General features: G+C 40.4%; 1 protein-coding gene across 3 annotated transcripts in view; it reads left to right on the forward strand.

The window, feature by feature from the left end:
- Positions 1 to 23,133, forward strand: part of GRIP1 (glutamate receptor interacting protein 1) — a 391,246-nt gene that overhangs the window by 286,407 nt on the left and 81,706 nt on the right. For 2 of the 3 annotated variants that reach the window (XM_044915372.1, XM_021678544.2), the window contains exons 8-10: positions 5,578 to 5,725; positions 7,631 to 7,800; positions 14,403 to 14,555. In XM_044915372.1, coding sequence (XP_044771307.1) covers positions 5,578 to 5,725; positions 7,631 to 7,800; positions 14,403 to 14,555 — 471 coding nt within the window. Of the gene's footprint in view, positions 1 to 5,577; positions 5,726 to 7,630; positions 7,801 to 13,595; positions 13,752 to 14,402; positions 14,556 to 23,133 lie in introns of all 3 variants that reach the window. The other variant, XM_044915371.1, reaches the window with a different exon arrangement.

The raw sequence follows: 23,133 nt of genomic DNA on the forward strand, positions 1-23,133 counted from the left end.
AAATAGGGGAGAGTTGGAGCATTCCAGGTAGACAGAAGGGACCAGAGGCAAGAAGGCACATGGCATTTTTGAAGAATTGAAAGAAAAGGAGGGGGCTGGAGCAGAGAGAGCAAGAGCAGAATGGTGGGAAATAGAACTGGTGAGATAAGGAGGAGCCAGATGTAGGTCCTTGTAGATAGTGTTAAATTTTTTTACCAGATGTAGGTCCTTGTAGATAGTGTTAAATTTTTTTACCCCACATGAACAGCCACTGAAGAGATTTAAGCATGGTGTTAACATGATGAGATATACACTTTTAAAAAGATCACCAGCCTCGGGAAGGGGGAGGCCATGAGAGGATGAGGGGCTATCAGATGATGGTAACCTAGACTGAAAGAGTGATTGTGGAGATGGAAAGAAAGGATGAAATTGAGAGCTATTAGGAATTAGAGTAAAGAGGAATTTGTGAGGATGAGGAAGAGGATGGAATTGAGATGACTCCTAGGTTTCTGGTTTGCATGATGGAGAATAACAGGAGTCAGTCACTGAGAGAAGGAAACATGGAGGAGAACCAGTGAAGTGTGGTGGGCTCACTATCAGTTTTGCACATATTGTGTTTGTTGTGCTCATGAAACATCCAAGAATTATTCAAGGTGGCAGTGCGAGCAGTGGGAGCACTGGGGAAGGATTATGTGCTGGACACATAAATTTAAGAGTGATCATGGTTAAGTGAAACTGGGCTACAAAGGAGAAAGAATAGAAGGCTGAGCTCATAGTCAGTAAACTGTTGTCAACAATCCCTGATCATTCTTGTGGTGTGTGTGTGTATAAAATGGAATACTACTCAGCCATCGAAAAGAATGAAATCTTGCCATTTGCAATGACATGGATGGAACTAGAGGGCATTATGCTAAGTGAAATAAGTCAGAGAAAGACAAATACCATATGATTTCACTCACATGTGGAATTTAAGAAACAAAACATGAACATAGGGGAAGGGAAGAAAAAATAAAATAAGATAAAAATAGAGAGGGAGGCAAATCATAAGAGAATCTTAACTATAGGAAACAAACTGAGGGTTGCTAGAGGGGAGGTGGATGGAGGGATGGGGTAATTGGGTGATAGGCATTAAGGAGGGCACTTGATATAATGAGCACTGGGTGTTATATGCAACTGATGAACCACTAAATTCTACCCCTGTAACTAATAATACAGTATATGTTAGCTAAATAGAATTTAAATAAAAATTTTTTTAAATCCCTGATCATCTTTACATGAGATAAGCACCTTCCTTTCCTCACTATCTTTATTTTTTTCTGTATAAGTTAGGACCTCATTATGACACACACAGAGTCTTATTAGAAAGTTAAAGTTGTGTCCTGGAAACTTCTTAATGTGAAATCTTTCTATTATATAATGAGTGTATAAAGATGGGAGACCATCCCTCAAACTCCATCTTTAAAGGGTGTTATTGTTGTTATCAAAATACTTAAGAGTGTGAGGTTTTACAACCCATCTTCGTAAACCTCAGTTATCTAGAATCACTTTTCTATCTAGCAATTCACCTCTTCTACTCATTAGGAGGATATTGAAATTTAAATTTAGCTATTGCATATTGTTATAAAGTTTATTAACCTTCTCTAATTTTCTGATTCCCTAGGCTTTTCCTTACCTGACCTTGCTATTTCTTTGTAGAGTCATAGCTTATCAGGGCTAGAGAGCTTTTATTGAAGTCCCCTTATTTTACAAATGAAGAAAATGAGATCTAAAGGAAATGATGGGTTGGGCTGCATGGTATGTTGGTGGCAGAGCTAGGCATCACCCTCCCAGCTTCCAGCCCTAAGCTCAGCTTAGAAGTACATGCTTCTTCCCTTAACCATGACTTTAAATTTCTCTTCTCAGAACTCTGAAGCTTTTTACTTTAAAGTTTAAAAGAAACTTGTTCATGGCACATTCGGCTCCCCCAAGTGGAAATATTGCACCTGTTTTTCCTTTGAAGTCTTACTGGGGAAAGTACTACTTAAAGAGAAACTTATTCTAGAGGTGCACCAGAGCACTTGTGGGTGTTATCTCTCTTCTCTTCTAAATTAATGGCGGCGGAAGATCTGGTGCACTTGTTCTATGCTTCTTTCTTCCCCCCATAAACCACTTTAATTGTATGTACATCATCTACTTCAAGAGAACCTGACACTTGTTCTAGACACACCCCTTTCTCTTCAGTCTAACCCCAAGGCCCCCTCCACATGGGAGGATCCATAATTCAATGATAGCAGGGCACTAACAGACAAGTGCAAAGCTAAAGGGATGAGGAGAGCAAAGGTCTCCCATGACCTCTTTAAAACTTTTTTGTCAGCTACTCACATGCATTTAATGTGTAGCACTTCACTTTTGACTTTGTGTCTGCCTCCTTTCCTACCAACAATTTCTCCTAATTGTTCCATTCTTCTAGAACACTATAGCCTGATAAAACACCTTTACCTTCATCTCAAAAGTGTTCTTAAACACTAATTAGATCCTTAAAGATCAGAAAGGAAAAAGCTTCTTGTGGGTAATCAATTCCCTACAAGTTTGCCAATATTTTTCTATGTTTCTTGATAGAAGATGTTCCTCTCATTTCTTTATACAGGAAAAAGCTTAATATTCATTCTTCACCATAACTGGAACGTTAGAACCATGCAAGAATATAATTTTTAGGACCTTGATAAATACAGGCCGGAAAAAAAGAATAACAATGTAAGAGTTTACATTTAAACAATTTCCACATATGCTGATAACATCTTTAATCATGATGTGATGCTTTTAAGAAAAATGGATACGTCGTGTATACTGGGTAATGGTTGATTGTGGTTTTATAAAAAATTTACATCTGCAAATACCTAGTTGTAAATAGCTGCCTCTTAGAATAACAATTCAAGAAAGATACATTGGGGGATAGACACAAGTGAAAAGGCCTATCAGGATATAGATTTAGCTTTTAACAAAGACCCAAGCTTAAAATACTAGCTTAAATGTGATAGAAGTTTATTTATTGGGAGAGCACCGATCTCTGGAGATAGGGTTTCAGAAACCAAAGCTTCCTCTACGTGGCTCCCTGCTCTTGCCTACATGGTTGAAGATGGGTTACCAGGGCTGGGCCCACATTGCAACAGCAACAAGGAGGAAATGAGATCAAGGAGAGCACAGCCATCATTTTTAAGAGCACATCCAGAACAGCTCACTTCTCACTTCCACTCACTCCCCATTGGCTGGAATTTGGTCACTTGGCTGCACCTCACTGCAAAGGAGGCTGGGAAATGTCCTTAGCTTGGCAGCTTATTACTGAAGAAAAAAAGGAAGATAGAATACCAAGGAACAACTACCAGTTTCTGTCATTTGTAAGAGATTAAGTTATAAGTGACAGAGAAACTTTATTGCTTTCATCTGTTAAGTCAAAGAAATTTATCTTTTGACATGAGAAAACCAAGTGGAAGAATATGTGTGATTATCACCTCACAGAGCTATCTGTTATAATCCAACCAGTCTATGGGAAGTGATTTTGGAAATTAGTCCTCCTAAAATTATTCCTTCTATTATTGTGGTGACCATTTCACAGCATATATGAATATATGATCATCATATTTTATACCTGAAACTAAGGTAATCTGTCAATTATACCTTAATTAATTAAGTCCTTCTAAAGTTCTATAAAGAGAATGTAAAGAAAAGGCCCTGCTGGGCCAGAGCTGACACGAGGGTCAACCTAAGCAAGAAGGGACCTTGCTAGGGAGCCTGCTCAAGGAAGGGGAGGACAGCAGACTTCAGAGTGTGAAGCTCGAGGCACCAGATTTTGTGCACTTAGTCACAGAACTTGGACTATGAGAGTTGAGAGGTGGGCAGAATCGACTACCCTAGTGAAGAAAGGACCACTAAAACAGCCTTCAGCTCGGGTCATGATCTTGGAGTCCGGGATCCAGCTCTGGCATCGGGCTCCCGGCTCAGCAAGGAGTCTGCTTCTCCCTCTCCCTCTGCCCCTCCCCACCCTACCCCCCTTTTGTGTTCTCTCACTCCCACCCTCTCTCTCTGAAATAAATTAATAAATAAAATCTTAAAAAAAAGAAAAAGAAAGAATGTACATACACGAATCCTTAGCACTGGAATACAAATGTTGTTGGCATGAATGTTCTCATCTTTACCTTATTTGAGAAATACCTTGTTTCATAGCAAACTGAAAATTGCTCTCTCCAATGAAACTTTCAGCTTCAGGAGTCAGTCCATACTGCCTGAGCTTCAGCAACAGGAACACAGATTTCCTAGCTCACCATATCTGAGTGTTGCCTCCATGATAAAATGTACTTGGAGAAAGACAAATTTGCATTAATGAAGAGCAGTAGAAAATCAGAAAAATATTACAGTCTTGTAATATAGTCTTGTAAAGTGCTGAGGTCATAATATAGCAATAATAATAATATTCTCTATGTATAGCACTTTGTAAATTACAAAACGCTTTAACAAGACATTGATTTCATCAAAATAAACACTGAGGAAAGGATACCATTTTGTAGGCAAGCAAGCTGACTTAGAAAGTTTTAGTAACTTGTCTGAGGTACCATGATCAAAATATTGTGAAAAAAAGAATTAAATGCAGGTGTTTTTATTCCGTGTCCAGGGCTCTTACCTGTATGACCCCTGCCTCTTCTGAACTTTAAGGGACTTCATGAGTTTTCTCATTTATTCACACATTCATTCAACAACTGTTTATCGCTCACCTCCTCTTCTGGGCCGATCATTATGCCAGGCATTGAGGAGGTCGTGATCAACAAGACATCATCTCTGCCTTCTCAGCCAGCTTGCAGTCTGGCAAAGGACAGAAGCATGTAATCCACACTGGCCACTGCAAAACAGTGAGGTGTGTGCCATAACAGAAGGAATATAGCAGGCTGTAGGAGCACATGAGAAAGGGATCTCCCCAAATCATGAGTCAGGAGAGGCTTCTCAGACGAGCTGATGTTTACACTGAGTCCCCAAGATGAGGAGGAGTTGAAGGAATAAAGAGTGTTCCAAGCCAAAAATAAAGCCTGTGTGGTGTGAAGTCACTGCCAAGGGCAAAGTGACCCTAGATCAGGTCCAGAATAGGGAAAGACCCAAAGGACTTACAAATTCAACTTAGTGTATGCATTCCTAGTATTTGGCTACTGAGAGACTTCATCTATTCATCCTTCTCTCCCATCCAACCATCCACCCATCCATCCATCCATCCACAGTAGGTGCTATTTGAAAAACTTTTATTGAGAAACCTGGTATTGCCAGGCACTGTGCCAAGTGATAAAGAGGGCATAAAGATACACAAAACATTATCCCAACTAATGTGAAGCTTAAACTTTAATTGAAGAGACAAACCTGTGTACATATTACTGGATATGCAAGCTGGATAGAACAGTTGTCCTAAAAGGTGCCCTAAGAAGTTACCAGGGCCAGGGGGATGGTACCTGGAGGGAAATGTAAGTTTCAGTGATAACGTTAATAGACCAACATCAGACTGAACATTCTCCACATTTTTCGTGTGTCTGTTTGCTTATTGGTTTTATTTTGTTTTGTTTTCTGAAATTTGTTCTTCCGTAGATTCTGTGGCAACAGCGTCCGGGCCACTGCTAGTTGAAGTTGCCAAAACTCCTGGTGCCAGCCTTGGGGTTGCCCTAACTACCTCGATGTGCTGTAACAAACAGGTCATTGTCATAGACAAAATCAAATCTGCAAGTATTGCAGACAGGTGGGTGTTGTAGAAAGTGCCTACTTTTCAAAACTGCATGAGTGTTAAAATATATATATATTTCTATATGTATATACACACATATGTAATACTTACACATGTACACATGCATTCACACACATACATATATGATTAAAAAACAGCTCTCCTGCCCGTTTATACAAGTTTCATCAAGAAAACAAGTTACGGTTCTAGGGCTTAAAAATTCACCTACCTTATCAGCCACCCCATAATGTTATGTTGCCTCATCCAGATGTTTGGTGTGGCCATTAGAGGTAGGAAAAAAGAAAGTCAAGCAACTGAACAAGTTTTCCTACCGTGTTCTAGGGTGATAGATTGTTTTTGGTGTAGGGTAGCTAAGCATATCTTGAGTATGCTCCCTTTAGAGGCGTCATACGTTTTCCTGAACTGTTAACAATTAAATCTTGCCAAAATCTTATAAAAATCTCATTCCTTTTTTCTTAAATGAGTAAAACAATATTTTTGAAATAATGCAGTCTTTAAAGAGAGGTCTTACACTGTCATAGAATGTTAATCTTAGGGTTTCACTGTCTTCAAGGGCCCCTGAAAACAGTGTTCATTCCTATGACACAATAAAAACAAAAGTCCTTTTTCCTGAATTCTTTTTCCTAATTACTATTTTAGACTTATAAGGTAAGAAGGGTTGGGGGGCAAAAAGACTACCTCCCCACCTAATAAATTATTTCCCAGCTTCTGGTAAGAAAACCCCTACTTCCATCGCCGAAGCTCTCCAAGTGCATCCACACAGAATTTTATTTTTAGATGGAAGGGACGACTTGAAATGCTTTTTTTGTCTTGAGAAGGAGACTATTCCCACTGTGCAAATTGCTCGATATACTCCGAGAGGCCCTGTCTCCCCTGCATGTTTCCAGCCTCTTTTCCAGAGGCCCTCGCCCTACGTGGGAAACCTCCCACCCTGATGCAGTAACCTGCAGCAACCCCTGTAGTGGTCAGTCTACAGCTCCACTGTGGCCTTACCCTACATTTGGTTCTTTACCAGTGACGGCCATTGATCCAGGGGTATTCTCCAGTTCAATGGTGCAGGATGCTTTAATTTTCTCCCTCTGTTTTTCTCCCATTCCGCAGGGGGTAACCAGTTTAAGGAGCTGTCCACTTGACTGGTATGTCGGGATGCTGACTGCTGTGTTTGCTTTTCTCAACTCATTCAGTAGCCAGTCTCTTGAGTTCAGCAAGATGTAGCAGCTAGCCCTTCCCCCACCCCCCAGCTTTCCCCTTCACTCACCAGGCAGGCCTCCTTTTTGACTCTTTTGACTCCTGCATAATTTCCATCGCCATCGAGAGCTTTTCTACTAATCGATGTTTAACTCCAGAATAACAAAATAAAATATAATAATAAAGCACTGGTGATTTGGCAGCTCATGTGAGGGGTTCTGAAAAAGCATTAGCTGAGTCTCCCCCAGTTATTCCCATTCACACATAAAGTAGTTGTAAATGATCCCATTCCAATTATGCGAGTCACATCTTGACATTCTGAATATTTACCAGCTCATACTCATAGATATAAAAACCAACAAGGAAAAATCACAGAAAAAAAAAAAGCCAAGAGGGAAAATTGTCCTGTTCTTCTCTTCCCTCCCACTCACTTCCCTTCAACTTTTGGCACCGCCACCCTGAAATAATATATTCTTTTTTAAGAAGCACAAGAGAAAAACACTTCCTTGAGTTTTTCTGTATTTTCTATATTCCTATTCCTACACAAGGTACTTAACATTTGACAGATGGTGTTTCCTATAACACTTAAACTTTTCCTATTTTTAAGTAAATTGAAACTGTGTGAAATGTTAACTGTGAAGGCCGTGAAAGTCATAGTCCAAAGAGGAAGGCACTCATCCTACTGAGTATTTGTCCTTTCCCTTTCTGTAGATGTGGTGCCCTGCACGTGGGAGACCACATCCTGTCCATCGACGGAACGAGCATGGAGTACTGTACGTTAGCAGAGGCCACCCAGTTCCTGGCCAACACCACCGACCAGGTCAAGCTTGAGATTCTGCCCCATCATCAGACCCGCCTGGCCCTGAAGGGACCTGACCATGGTGAGAGGATCCAGCTAGCTAAATCTCTGTATCTTCCCCTTGCAGTTACTGCTTCTTCAGCAGAGTTAGAGGCCAGAAGACACAGAGTCTACTTCCGGCTTTATCATTTCTTTTCAAAACAGCAGGTTATCTTTGTTGGCTTTTCTTCATCTTCCAGATCGCCCCCAACCCCTGAGCCAAACGTAATTTATTTGAAATCTCAAAATTGAAGAAAGAAACATTATTTGAAACAGAATTTTCAGGCTTGTACTGTTTGATTATTTTTTTTTTTTTAAAGGCTTTGTTGCGAATTGAGTGTGGAGAGAAGGGAAAGAATTTGACTTCCTGTTCCGCATACTGAATTTCCATTCTACTTGAAGGACAATGAAGGCATATTGTAAAACTCTCACTTTTTAAAAATAATTATGAAGTGGGTATTCGTGGCACACCCTTCAGATATTTGGAGAGGGCAAAAAAAAAACAGTCATAGGAAAGTTTGACTTTCTCTATATTTTGTCTATTTGCCAGAGTAGCTTTTCCCTTAGGATGGAGAACCACCTCTGTGAGCAAGTACCTTTCCTGGGAGTATCAGAATATTTGACTACATTTATTCTGTAACAGCTGTCAGCTGAGAGGACCCACATTTTTACTGTGTGGAAACTCACAGATATGTTTGCTAAGTGTTCATGTACCCTCCACTTAGGCATCTTTAAACAAAGCCTGGTACAAGATAAAGGGCTTGGAACCCCAAATGACACTCCACTGGAGAGTCTTTCTTCCAATTCCTCTCTCCTTTCCCTTACGCCAAGTGCCCTCCTTTGTTATTCCTTGAAATGAATTCCTTGAAGCTACACGAGTGCTGTCAGGGGGCCCAACCGGAGACTAGCTTTTTTTTTTTTTTTTTGTATTTTTAGAGAAAGAGAACCATTTTCTCTGGAATTGAAATTTTGCTTGTGAGGAGATCGTTTGTATTATGCATCTCCCACCTTCTGAAACACACCGCACTTTGCCACAGTTTGGAAGAAAAGAAAAAAAAAAGAGGGACCAGATCATTTTCATACTGAATGAGTCAGCTGGATGCAACCTTTTTTAATTAAACGGAGCTTAGACAGCCTGGAGCTAATGAAAATCTCTAGTACAGCATTACCTTTATCAGATTTTAATTTGACACAATGGAGCAGAGAAGGGTTGCCGTAGAGGCAGGTTAGGGAAGGAAACTCTGCCTCCTCTGACTAGAAACAGTAAGGGGTTCATGGGAATGCACCCCGTTCCGCTCAGGAGACCCCACGGGGCACACTGGCAGAGGGGAGAGATTTCTAAAACTAAGTCTCTTGTAAATTAACCCGAAGTCATCACTGGATCTGGAGCATAGTGGGTCTAAGAATGCACACAGTGTGGTGCTTTCTCAGCGTGAGATTCGGCTTGATAAATTCTGCTGTCAGAGAATCAGAACTACGGAGCAGACCCTTGCAAAATGTCATTACAGCCCCATCTCCCCCTTTTTATTGGCCCTGTGTACAAATCATAAGTAGTCCAAATAGTTTCCAACTCATGAAATATTAAATCTTTTTACCTGTCAAGACGATTTGAGAGGGTGAATTTATATCCTAAGATGCATGGAGACCAAGAACAAATTTTTTTTTTCACTACCAAAAACCTGATGTCATTGTGATTTTTCAGAGGGGTGGAGGATGGGGGCTGGTAATTGAAGTAATTCTAGCTTCCACTTCCGACCTTATCATCTACTTTGGCTGACAGTTGCACCCTCTTTCTTATCTCGCCTACAGGCATCTCCTTACATTTTACATTAAAATCAGACTTGCATTTCCAAAAGGACAAAATTATTGGCTCCGAAACATAATTACATCACAGTTAAGGAGGGGAAAAAAATACCCAAAAAACTTTATGGTGTTTATAATTCTCAAACTTCTGGGTTTTTTTATGTGGTAGAATGGTTTTACATAGTTTTACCCTTTTGCCACAAGAAAGTTCTGGTAATTTTTTTCAGGAATTCTGATGCCCAAATAGCATGTCTCTCATCCCAAGGTGGATGGAGATATATTTCCCAAGTTTTGCTTCCCAACGCAGTATTCACCACCACAGTGTTTTCAGGGAAATAAAGAAACAGGCACGTCAGCTAGGAATGAGAGTAATTGTGCCTTCTGCTGATAAATAGCACTAAAAATGCCAAAAAGAATGAGTTTCCAATAAGGTTAGAAATTGTTCCCACTGAGGGTCTTTGGGAGACATAATCATGATTGAAGTTCATGAGACTTTGGAAGAGAACATGGAGCAGAGTCACAAGGTTCAGTACATTCAGTGCCTGGAGGACCTTCCATTTGTGAGCTCCAGGAGCAACCACAAAATCAGCTGTTGGCCTGGGCCCATAGACATCCCGGACAGGGCAGGAGGGTACAGTGAGAGAGGAGAACAGACAAAAGCCCCCTCCATGTCAGATACATCGTAGGACTCCAACAGTGACGCCATCCTGGAAGATGTAAAAAGCATTTTATTTTTAACTTGCTGCGTATGTATCTGCACAAATCCAGGAACACCCACAGGAAGAGGCAGCGTGTGGTGGCTGAAAGGCAGGGACTCTTGAATCAGACTTCCAGACTTAATTCTGGCTCCACCACTTGGGACCTTAAGCAAGCAACCCAACTTTTCTATTCCTCAGTTTCTTTATCTGTAAGATGGGCGTGATAATAACAGCAACACCTGCCTCCTAAGTGAATTGTGAGAATTATCTAAGATAATCCATGAAATAGCATTTAGCACAATGCCTGGTATATAGCAAGTGCTCAGTGAAAGTTGGCTGTTATTATTGGGACCATTAAATGGGAGAATGTATAGAAATGTTTTTTGCAAAATGTAACATCTTATCTTAAAACTCGTGAAATGCTTGCCTAACAAGCATATGAGTATCAAGTACACCACCGTAAAACAGAATAGATTTGGAGTGTATGTTCAAAGTAGGCAGTAGCTGTGCTCCCTGGCCTACATTATTTGTTGAACATCTTTGCATTCATTACGCATGGCATACAATTTCATGCATTCTCTTACGTCATTTTCGTCCCTTATTATTTCATATGTATGAAGATTTAGTCATCAGGAACAGCTCAAAGTCAAGGTAAAGGTTATGACCTACACTTAATCTGTCTGTAACGATTGGCACAGGGCTGGGCACCCAAGAGTGTTCAATAATATCTTTCTTATTGATTTGTTAATTGGGTGCTACAGTCATGAAAAAAATGCCCAATAATTTTCAAAGTCCTCCTTAAAGAACTGAGCCAAAAAGTGAGTGTAGAATTCTAAAGTCCATTCACTATGCTCTGCCTTCATTTGAAACATAGACAATACAGTGTAAAAAGTTCATTGGAGTGGCTGTTGGTGTGGATTAGCCAGACCCAGCAATGATCACATCTTTCTAAGAAGTCTTCTTACACTCCCCAAAATAGAAGGAGGATGGGCAAAGAGAATCCATTATGAACTTCCCCCGCAATGCTGTTTATCACAAGGAAAATGCTGCTGCAGTGTGGACGGGCACACCCCGACTGATTCCTGTTCACTTACGCATTCATTCATTCATCCGTCATGATGGACCAGGCACTGTTCTAGCTGCTATGATAAGTCTAGTGAGCAAGACAAACAAAGTAGATTCCTATTCTCATGGAATTTCAGTATAGAGAGACAAACATGTAAAATATGTTAAATAAATAAAGCCACATCAGACTGTAATAAGTGCTATGAAGAATAGAGAGTAGTAATGGGATAGCTTGGGATAGGGCAGCTCTGCAGCCAGGGAGGTCAGAACAACTTCTCTGAGGAGGTGGCACCTTAGCTGAGACCTGCATGATAAGAAGGAGCCAACCCTGCAGGCAACTGGGAGGAGGAAGAAGAGCAAGGGCAAATGCCCTGAGGCAGGAAGCAACCTGGCTTGTTCTAAGAATAACTGTAAGACCAACAGGATGGGGAGAGTGATAAGGATAAAGCTGGAGAGATAAGGAGGGGGCACATTTGATTCTCCTTGTAATTGTAACCCACTGAAGCCACTTAAATGGGAGTGACTTATTTAAAAGATTATCCCGTCTTACAGATACTGAGAGGGAGGTATGTAAGATAAATCAGGGAACCAAGTCTGCAGGTGTTGCAAGGGTCAGGGAGATAATGGCTTGAAACTAGGATAGTGGACTAGGAGATGGAACCCAAACTAGAAACAGCGGCGGACAGAAGGAAAGGACCAGGGGGCGCAGAGCTTTAAAATTGCGGGGCCCATGCAGGTGTTCTGCAGATTCCGGAGGTAGTCTCCAAACCTAAGTGTCCGCTGAGTGAAATTTATTGAGTGAGAGCTACGTCTTTGTCCTTTAAAAGATACTTTATTTGTAGGCAAGTAGATAGAAAGGAAGCAGAATCAATCGTAGTAGTAAGAGCTCATTTGTTTTTATTGTGTGTACCATGCAAAGTAGTGTGTGCATAATTCTCACAATTGTCCTGCAGGGGAGATGCTTTCCCGATCTCCACTCAACAGGTGAGGAAACTGAGGCTTAGGGAGGCTGAGTAACTGGCCAGGGTCCTATAGAGAGGCAGGGCTGCGCCAGAACTGAAAGCCAGGTCAGCCACAGCCCGCAATACTCTTCCCTGCTGGTGCTTTGGTTCCGAGAGCGGTCTCGCTCCAGAAAGGCTGTCAGGTGGCCAATGACAACTTAAGCCCTTATCTAAATGAGCCTCCTTTAAATACTTATCGAGTATTTGACCCTCTACATGAATAAATGTTGTTAAATAATTCACATGTTCGGCATCTTTTACTTTAGAATCATGACACTAAAAGGAGATACGAGTTCATGTGTTATTTTTAACTCTTTAAGATTGTTCAATGAAAAATCTCATATCAGACATAGTAACACACATAACATTGCCCCTCTTTCAGAACACTGGGTAGAAAATAAAATCTAAATAATGTTGAAATTAGAATAGAAACACAATATACATTTTTTTCAATAAAGGGGACAGGAAAATTTTGAAATAAGCTTTATTAAAATGTTATGGCATCTTAAAATATAAGAATATGTGAAATCTTTTGAGAATTATCTCTTTCAAATGTAAACATTTTTTTGCAAAAATACAAAAAAGTATAAAATATATTGAGACTTTTATTTTCTCCTTAGGAGGATACAAATAAGATTCTGATATTAATAGATGATTGAGAATGGGTTTTCTGGGGGTTTTGGGGAGTCGGTTTTGAGAAAAGTCAAGTCCAATTGATGGATCTGAGTGTAATTAAAATGTCAGAACAGTATATTGTGATGTGTGACTGGTAAACCACTTGAATCATGAGCCAATGTGATTTATTGTTCCTTCTTTTTTCTCAAAACAAGTGCTACTAAACTGGCCATAATGTGCAAATCTTTAATTACTAGTTGTGTGCCATAGATCTTTATGGGGTTGACTTTTAAGTTTAAAAAAAAAATGTTTTTAATCTCTGCTGCGAAGTACAGGGGGTGATTAGAAATTGATTCAGTAGTCATTTGAAAAGGAGAAAAGAAATGGGCCAAGGAAAGACATGCATTATTCTTGGGAAGATGAAAGGCTTCCATCCCTGATGTTAATCATCTGTTTTGCTGATCACTGAGAAAGGACAAAGCCAGTAGATTTTTTTTCTTTTTCTTTTCTTTTTTTTTTCTTTTTTTTTTTTTTTTTTGCCAAGTACTTTTTTTTTTTTTTTTAAATTTTTTTTTTTTTAAATTCTTTTTTTTTTTTCTTTTTTTTTTTTTTTTTGGTTCTTTTTCTTATTTCTCATCATCACTTCATGTGGGCAGTGAAAATTCAGAGGACCGACAGACAACTTACGTGGGATTCCTGGGCCAGCAACCACTGCAGCCTTCACACCTACCATCACCCTCATACGATCCACCCTGACCATTGCAGAGTGCCAGCCCTGACGGGCCCGAAAGCGCCTCCTCCAAACAGCCCTCGTAATGTTCCAGACTTTCCCCTCCTGCTCTTTCATTGAAATGATATGCTTCCTCTTCCTCATCTAATTCATACCATATTTGGCTTCATGAGTGTTATGTGCTTTTTTTTTTTAGTAGCCACTTATCATTTCTGGCTTTTTTTTTTTCCCCCTGTCAGAGGCGTTTGTCATTAGGGAAGGATGTCACTGTTCAGAATGCTTTGTATGTAGTCAGGAGATAACAATTCCAAAGATTATGGAGACTACGATGTTCTCAGCGCCTCCTTGTGTATTTGGCACCACTTGTGAAATTCATGTCAGAATGTATCTATGGAAATGAGACTGTGTACCTGATGCATGGAGTTGTTGTTTATGGGGAGACTCATTTTAATGCTTAGTTGTGTGTGTGTCTAAAGCAACGTTCATAGAGCGTCTCTGTGTTGCATTGTGCTCCCGAGGATCATGGTGCTCCTCAAGGAGTTGTAGACTCTTGGAACTCGGAGATTCTGAAGGGCTGTCCCCATGGCCTCCGAGACCTGCTCTCTGTCTGGTTGGGGTATTTCCTAGCCATTGCTGTGCGTCCTGTGTGTCTTTCTGATCGTTGCTGGTTGGCAAGGGTAGCAGGCTCATACCCCCCGAGAACGCTCTGTGCCAAGTGTCTACTCTCTTACAGCAGCTTTGGTGTCCTCCTTCTCTCCTACCTCCATGAGTGCATACAGCCTGAGTTCCCTGAACATGGGGACTTTACCTCGAAGCCTCTACTCTACTAGCCCTCGTGGAACCATGATGAGGAGGAGACTGAAAAAGAAAGACTTCAAAAGCTCACGTAAGTGAAATGGTAACCATTGTCTCTGGCCTGGAGAAAGTGTGTGGGCCGCTTGGCGTCAGCGGCAAGCGTGTTTTACAGTGCCTAAATGATCAGGTGGATGCTAAGGAGCGCACAGCTCTCTGCCAAAGATCAAGGAAATGCTACCTCTTATCTCTAGGATAGTGATTGCACGGAATACAATTTCAGACTGAATTAGTTCATACTGCCTTCGCCTACAACTTTGTCTCTGAAATTTTTTTTTTCTTGCTCTTTTGACCTGAGAAAATAACCAAAGAGGTGATTTTTTTTTTTTCCTTCGAGACTCCTTCCTTCTATTTTGGGTAGCTTTGGACATGAAACATTTGTTCTTAATTTCTTATTCACGCAAAAGCCAATTTTTTGAAAACTATGTCCCCATTCTGATAACTGTAAGAATCCCATGCATTTGTTTAATATGATTATAAATCTACTCACTTATCTTTCCAACCAGATCTAATCATAGTCCAGAGAGGTGTGAGTATTTCTTGTCCTGTCTGTTCCCTTTGGGGGCTGTAATTATGATTCCTATAGAGAACCTCAAAGAAGATGGGCTCTCTCCCTGTGCTTACCATAGAAATAAAATAAGGAACACCCTTACGTTACCTAAATAAAATGAAACCCAGACACTTCAAGGCTGGAAGTGAAGAGAGAATGTTCTTATGAGAAGGGATGTTTGGACCTATTGGCTCTTCAGCTTGTTTGCCAGAGATTGATCTTCACAAGTGGACCGTCAGTGCGGGAGGCCAGCCATCATCTTCATTTTATAGAAAGCTGACAGTTTCCTTACAAAGAAAACCATTGCAAAAGATAGGGTCACCATTGTGGTATATTCATGATCTAGACTTGCATATCCCTTCAAGTATAAGGAGTTTTGTCAACTTTAGTATGTGTACATGACAGTAAATTTGAAATTTCGAAAATAGAAGGAAGATTGAGTTTAGTTAAAATGAGAATAAACACTTCTAGAGTCTCATATGTTTCTTAGCTAACACTAAAGTAAACTCTTCACTCTTGGAAGAAACTAGTTGAAGGCAGTAGAGTGAACTGGTGATGAGCATAGAAGCCTGTGTTCTCATCCCAACATCATTCCTGTAGGACCTTCAGCAAGTCACCTGAGTTCTCTAGGCCTTGGCTTCCTTAGCTACAAAATGGGGATGAATTATAGTGCTTGCTTCATTGGGTAATTGTGAAGATTATATGAGAGAATATATATTATATTCTCACCACCAAGAAGGACATACGGGACAAGAAATACACTCCAGGCTATGATGAGTATATTTATTATATATAATTAAATATATATTATGCATATTATAACAAAATTATATGCTAACTACATATACATATATATGTATATACATATTATACACATATATTATGTATGCATTATTATATATATAATTTTCATTATTACCCAATGAAATAAGTACTATTATTTTTATATATATGTATATATAAATATATATATATATGCTAGAACACCTGGGAAATGGTAAACACTATTTAACTGTTAGCCGTTTACATAGTTTAAGTGTTAGTTATTATTCCTTGGATCTAAATTGTCATGTACGAAAATCTATTGACAGTGTTCTCAAATTTAGGCATTTTTCACAGTAGTTACTTTGGCTTAATACATAGGTTTTGAGTCTTCCCCATAAACCTTCAGGGTTTGCGGTGGATTTCTGTATAGGAAATTTTTTATATATAACGCCTCCATGTGCAATGTCCCTCACTGACAGCAACAGGCTCACAGCCCTCCGCAGGGAAGAGCAATTAAAACAAATTCATTAATGTTTGTACTTCTGCTCCATTGGCTAAATATTTGTTTGTGTTAGGTAAGACTCGCTACATTGATTAAAGATATTAGTGACTACAAATGAGTGATGATATGTTTGGCTAACTCAGGGTGATATTTGCATTGCTTGAATTTCGTAGTAGGAAACAAAGCTGAGGCCAGGCTGTCACTGACACCCATAACCAACTCATAAATTCTGTTTTGAATCAGAAGGTGATGCTCCGTCATAGTAGAAACAGAAACAGAAACCTGGCTCAAGAAATCTCAAGCTATTTGTGTTTGCTGTAGACATTAGCCACTAGAGCATCGCTGGCCATATGCCTACCAGAATGTTTCTAAATGTATCTCAAGAGATCAGACATTTTATATTGTCATCAAACAATAAGGTCCAAAACTTATTCTTACTCCAAAGAGTCCTATAAAAATAATGGTAGTATTCCGAAGTCAGAAAAAAAGGAATGACGTTTTTTGGGTTTTTGGGGGGCTTGTTTTGTTGTTGTTGTTGTTGTTGTTTAGTTTCTCTTCTCCCTCCCTCTTTTTCTCTCTCTCTCCTTGCTTCTTGGTATGATCACATCAGATGTAAAGGTTTTCCCAAATAACAGATAATAAAAGTTTTATTACACTCTCACTATACCGTGGTTTACTTCCACCACTTTATTTATGTCTTTATTCTATGCCACCATTTGCTGCCCCCTTTCTTTTTTTTTTTTTTTAAGATTTTATTTATTTATTTGAGAGAGAGAGAATGAGAGAGAGAGAACACCTGAGAGGGGATAGGGTCAGAGGACGAAGCAGACTCTCTGCCGAGCAGGAAGCCCGATGCGGGATTCGATCCAAGGACTCCAGGATCATGACCTGAGCCGAAGGCAGTCGCTTAACCAACTGAGCCACCCAGGTGCCCCTCTGCCCCCTTTCTAATACTTACATTTCTATGGCAACCAGGCCATTTGTATGGATGGTGAATCATGCCAGAGTCACAACAAATATAATAAAAAGCCTCTACACTGTATTGGTGATGAGGTGAGGCCAGAGCTTGCAAAACAGAAAAAAATTCCCACATATGTTTCTAGTGGAGAAGGACATGCCAGGAAAGAATTAAATCTTCTCCCATAAATATTAAACCATTCTGTATCATTGACCAAAGGGGAAAATACAGGCAGTCTGCAGCAACACGGGACAAGAATTAAACTAGGAAAGCGCCATGTTTGCTTCACAGGAAGAATGTTGAGTATCCCCAGCATTGGGCCGGGAGGAGTGTCACAAAGCCCTGGGAGGGCTGCAGGGCCATGTCACAGAGGGAACCCTCTGGTCACCTCTTTTGGAATCTTACTGACCTTTGCCCCACAGCCTGGTCTGTCCCTGTTTCTGCCTCGGAGGTCAAGGCTTTTTCCAGAAACCTATCATCCCCCCCCCGTGATGGCAGCATGACTGAGCGGTGGACCTGGCTCGTTCCCCCTGAGTCCCGCGTCTGCACACAGAGCCAGTGTAGACTCTGTTTGCAGTCCGCCTGACCTGCAGCCAAGTGTGGAAGCTAGATCACATTCCCAGAATAGTCTTTGCCTCTTGTGCCATCACCACTACCAGCAGGGTGGCTAACACTGAAAAGAGCTGAAAGGAAGAGAATGAAGAAGCCGAACAACTTCTGTCCCTGCCACAGACCCCTGAGAAAAGGACGGAAGGCAAAGGCAGCTAATGGTAAGCGTTTAGAAGTGAGCATGCAGGGAGCCCTCCGGGAGGCGGCTTATGAGCTGCCCCCCCACCCCCGCCCAAGCCTACCCTCATTTGGAGAAGGGAGCTGCTGGACACCTGAACTGGATCACGTGACACACAGTGTGCTGGATCCACAGCAGGCTGACTCCGATGGGGAACACTTTAGTGAGCTAGAGGTCTGAGGTATGGAATCAAATAGTGATAAACACAGTATACTAATAAATCTTTGCGGTCCATTGCTCTGGATACTTTTTAAATGCTTTTCCTATCTGACAGTAAACCTCACAGACTTCTAAGCGAAGAAAACATTTGGCAGATTTTTAAACTTTAGAAGCTAACAAGTTATCGTCGGTTTTCCTCCCTTACTTACACTAGGAAAGACAAGAATTGACAAACTCACAGGGTCATTTCCTGCATACCTGAAGGGTTGTGAACAGAACCCTCCAAGCGTGAACAGGAACAGGACAGAGCAGATGCGAAGCCTGAACACAACCTTGGCACACACCAGTTAGCAGTATTCACACGCAGTATGTCAGCTGCTTAGCCATTCCCTTCTTCACCTGAGTAGAAATGGGCATGCTTCAGGCCAGAGCTGGTACCTTGCAGGAGTATCTGCTACTGGAGAGAGAATCCATCATACAATTGTTTAAACTACAGGGTTATAATTCATAATAAATCACCTTTATTTTCTTTTGCTGGTTGGCCACCTTAATGAAGAAGGATAATCAAACTCATCTTTTTTTTTCCTCCAAGTAATATTGGTTGTTTTTTCTCCTGGCTCATCATCTTTAAATCTACAATTTATCTTTTTCAAATCTGGTAATAATTTGCAAGACTTTAATATGTGTGAGTAATCAGTACATACAATTTCAAATGAGATTTTACTGTTTCAAAGAACAGATTTCATTATATCAAAGGACTTTCAGAGTTAATTATAAAAACTTAGATTATTTATTATAATCCTATATTTATTAGGTAAATTATAAATTTATATAATTATAGAACCAACATTTAACATATTTTTAATCCTAAATTAAATGTCCTAATAATTTCTATTGCCTCGACTTGCCTCTGAATAAAGCTTACAAATTTAATGATGCCCACAGTGAGCACTTATTTCTATTTCCAAAACTTTCCAGGGGCCTGGGTGGCTCAGTTGTTAAGCGCCTACCTTCGGCTCAAGTCATGGTCCCAGGGTCCTGGGATTGAGCCCCGCATCGGGCTCCCTGCTCGGTGGGAAGCCTGCTTCTCCCTGTCCCACTCCCCCTGCTTGTGTTCCCTCTCTTGCTGTGTCTCTCTCTGTCAAATAAATAAATAAAATCTTTTTTAAAAATAATAATAAAAATAAAAAATAAATTTTAAAAAAACCTTCCAGAGATTTCAGTTTCTCAACCATCTTCTCCAACTGTTCTGAAAATGTAGCAAGTCTCTCCTTTGAAAAGGTCTTTACTATATCCAGCCTAATCCTTCCTATTATGATTGACCCATTTCTTCCTAATTCTCTCTTAGTGGAAATGCCAACCAGCTGACTTAAAGGTTCAAGGCTTTTAACTCCAATTAAGTAATCCAAAAATCTATACCAAACTGAGATCTCAAATGGAAAAAAATACATATTAATGTGAACCAATAGAAAAATTCACAGAAAATAAAGTATTCCTATTGAAGTCCAAAAATCATCACCTAGAAGATAGACTGAAAGTAATCTGCCAATAGATGACGTTCTACTATTATGTTCCTGCCTGCAATGAGAACAGACTGGAAAGAAACACAACTCTCCAGATCGTTACTAACTACCTCTAGTGGTTGTGTGCCACCAGTAAGAAAATGTATGATCTGAAGAACAATCAAAGTAGAGTTGATATCAACAAAGACACTAGAAAGTGTGATCTGAATTAATATGGAATATCGCTTCTTGGCCTTTTGGCTAAGATCAAGTATGAATTAATATGGGATAGTCCCTGTGTCAGATCTTGGACTTGTAGGCCACCACCTGTAGAAAGCTCAGGGTTGGAAGCTGACTTTACCCCCTACAGCAGGCTACTTTAATATCATCGATATGAATTCTGTTGTGAGAACAATGACGGTGCTTCTTACGAAGAAGGTGATTTTCCTTCCTCCTCCTAGACATTTGTCCACCTCAGCATCCTCTGCCATGTCAGCTACAATGTTGGAATGAACCACATAGTAGAGATACTGGGGTCCGAGGAACAACTTCTAGTTCCTTAAGTCAGTAGAACCTACATGAAATGTTGATTCCAAAAAAGGAAAATGTGGATAACATCACAAGACCCAATTTGTTCTTCGTTTATTTAGTGTTCTTTGAATATTCCAGACATTGGGATTTCAAAGAGGTAAAGATCTAGATCCCAATCTTTAGACAACTCAGGGTCAAGTGGAGAGAAAGGCAGGCAAATAAAAACCTGATAAATGCTGAAATAGGACCATGCGGAATAGAGTATCTGCTACTGGAGAGAGAATCCATCATACAATTGTTTAAACTACAGGGTTATAATATGTGGAAATGTAAAAAAGTGAGTACCTCACTCTGCCTGGATAAGGCAGGGAAAGGGACATTGAAAACCCAGGGGAAGGGCTAAAGGGACAGAGGGATGAAAGCAGGGCTGCAGCACATGGCACGTGGAGGGAGCATCAAGGAGCACGAGACTGGATAGGCAGAAGAACATGAACTTAGGAAGGGTCCTGTGAGCTCTGCCAGCATTGAACATGTTGTTCTACAGGAAACAGGGAGGCATTGAAAGATTCTAAATTGGGGGATGACCTTCACATATGAGAAAAAGCCACTTTGACATCAATTTGGAGGATGTTAGCATAACACAAGAGGCAAGGACACAGAGTCTAAGTCTATATAGTGATCTGCATTAGCAATCATGAGGCCCTACTCTAGAGAGTAGATAAATTGGGGGCCTCCTCATGAAGAGAAAGTTAATCTGGCAATAATATGCAGAAAGTGTTGGGCACAGAAGGACCAGAAACATGCATGTTCAAATATTTAAAATAAAAATAATAAAAGCCTGAATTGAAACATTAATGGTAAGAAGGGAAAAGAGGATTTGTAGAAGTTAGTTATATTTCAGTGGTCATCTTGAAAGGACTTAGCAATTGATTGAATTTGAGACAACGGGGATGTTGGAAGTCAAAGGCTACTTTGAGATTTCAAGCCTGGTGGACTAGAAGCATGATGGTCCTATTCATAGAAACAGTAGCGGGAATGAGAAAGAGAAGATGATTAACTCAATTTTTAAAATGTTGAGTTTGAGGAGTCAATGGGACATTCTTGGGGATGGGATATCCAAGTCAGGAAATTCATCACTGGAGCTTGAGAGAAATTGGAGAGTTAGATTTGAGAAGATACACACAGAGGTCCTATTACAGAAGTATGAGAAGTGAAAGAGGGAAAGGAGAGGAGAGAAGGCTAAGAAGAGAACCAGGGGCAACTCTATGTTTGCAGTGCAGAGGAGGCAAAGGAACTGGAAGGGGCTGACAAAAGTCAGAAACTAAGAACAAAGCTTCATTGAAACCAAGAGAGTAATTTCAGAAAGAAAAGGATGGTTCCCAAAGCCAGTTGCTGCAGGGTAGTTAGAGTGGATGAGGCCACTGATTTTGGCAATCAGGAAGTCATCAGTGAGAGAAGATTCATTAAAGGGTGAAGGGAGAGGCCAAGTTTTAAGCAGTTTTGGAATCAGTACAAACCTATAGGGAGAGGTCAGAAAGCTAGGACAGTGAGCAGGAAAGTTGGAAAAAACAAGAGAAAAGTGTTTATGGCACAAACTCACAGGGCGTGGAAACAGATCATATCAGAAAGGAGGAGGTGGCCTGAAAGGGAAGGAAGGATACATCCTCCTGAAGCAGGAAGGAAAAGAAAGTGAGAGCAGATAATGATACAGAGAAATCGAGGTTGAAAAGAATGTTTTTAAGGAACTCTTGTCAATGAAGGAAATGAAGTAAAGAGTAAAGTTTGATCCTTATAATGGTAGAAATGTTTGAGACTGATCCTATGGAGAAATCAAATATTACATAACAGAAGATTCCAGGGCCCCATAGAGAATTGTGTGGATTTGTAGTGACTTTCTCTAGCACCCTTCAGCAAACTAGTAAGAGTAGTGGAGGCAAGCAGGCATTATCAAAGAGTATAGCGTATTAGACTATAGAAAATGTCATGAGGTTTAAGCCTGTCTGACACCAGCAGATGCCTCATTGAAATGGTCACCTGGGGTCCAAGTGGAGTGTGGAGGGGAATGATGCTAGTAAAAGGCAATGGGTAAAGATGATAGCTTTCAAATTGGGTTCCCCAGATTCACATATGAGGGATGGGGAAGCCTCCTCTAGGGTCTCCTGTTCCTACCTCAGTACCTTCAGTAGCTCTGTTTTTATCTGGAATACAAAAGCATCCCTTACACACTTTCATGTGAAGTGGGGGGTTGGGGGGTGGAATCTATTGCTAACAAAACCATTTGAAAACCACTAGATTGCAAGACAAGTGAAAGGGAGTGGGGCTAGAAGTCATCAAGAAGGGAAAGTTAGGGCCTAAGGACTGGGAAAGATGGCTAATAGGTTCTGTGATCAACAAGGAGAGTTCAGATATGAAGATCCTGGAGCTCTTTCCAGATTGAAGGATGCTGGGGTCCAGCACAGAGCTCTGCTGATAGAGAGCTGAAGTTGGGTGGGATTGCCAATAATCAGCACTGAGAGAGCTAAAGAACCATAAACCCAGTGCATTGTTTATTGTCATTATGTCAAAGATACTGAGGACATGGAAAAGCTACAGATTAGAAGAGGCAAATTAAGAGTCAAGCCCTGATGTCAGTGAGGAAATGGGGGGAAACAGGAAAAGTAGAAAAGTATGGGTTTGAAGATGAGACAAGACAGAAATAAGTACATAATATAGAACTTTAAAATAGAAGTGGTTTATGGTAAAAAAAAAAAAAAACACTGGATGTGTGGAGCAAGGAGGGTTATAAACTCTTCTCTCTCCTTGCTCCATGCAGGGAAAGTGAAAAGAAAATGGCTTCTGGTTGCAGCGGGTTTTGAGGT

Source organism: Neomonachus schauinslandi, chromosome 5 (assembly GCF_002201575.2).
Source record: "Neomonachus schauinslandi chromosome 5, ASM220157v2, whole genome shotgun sequence".
Taxonomy (NCBI): domain Eukaryota; kingdom Metazoa; phylum Chordata; class Mammalia; order Carnivora; family Phocidae; genus Neomonachus; species Neomonachus schauinslandi.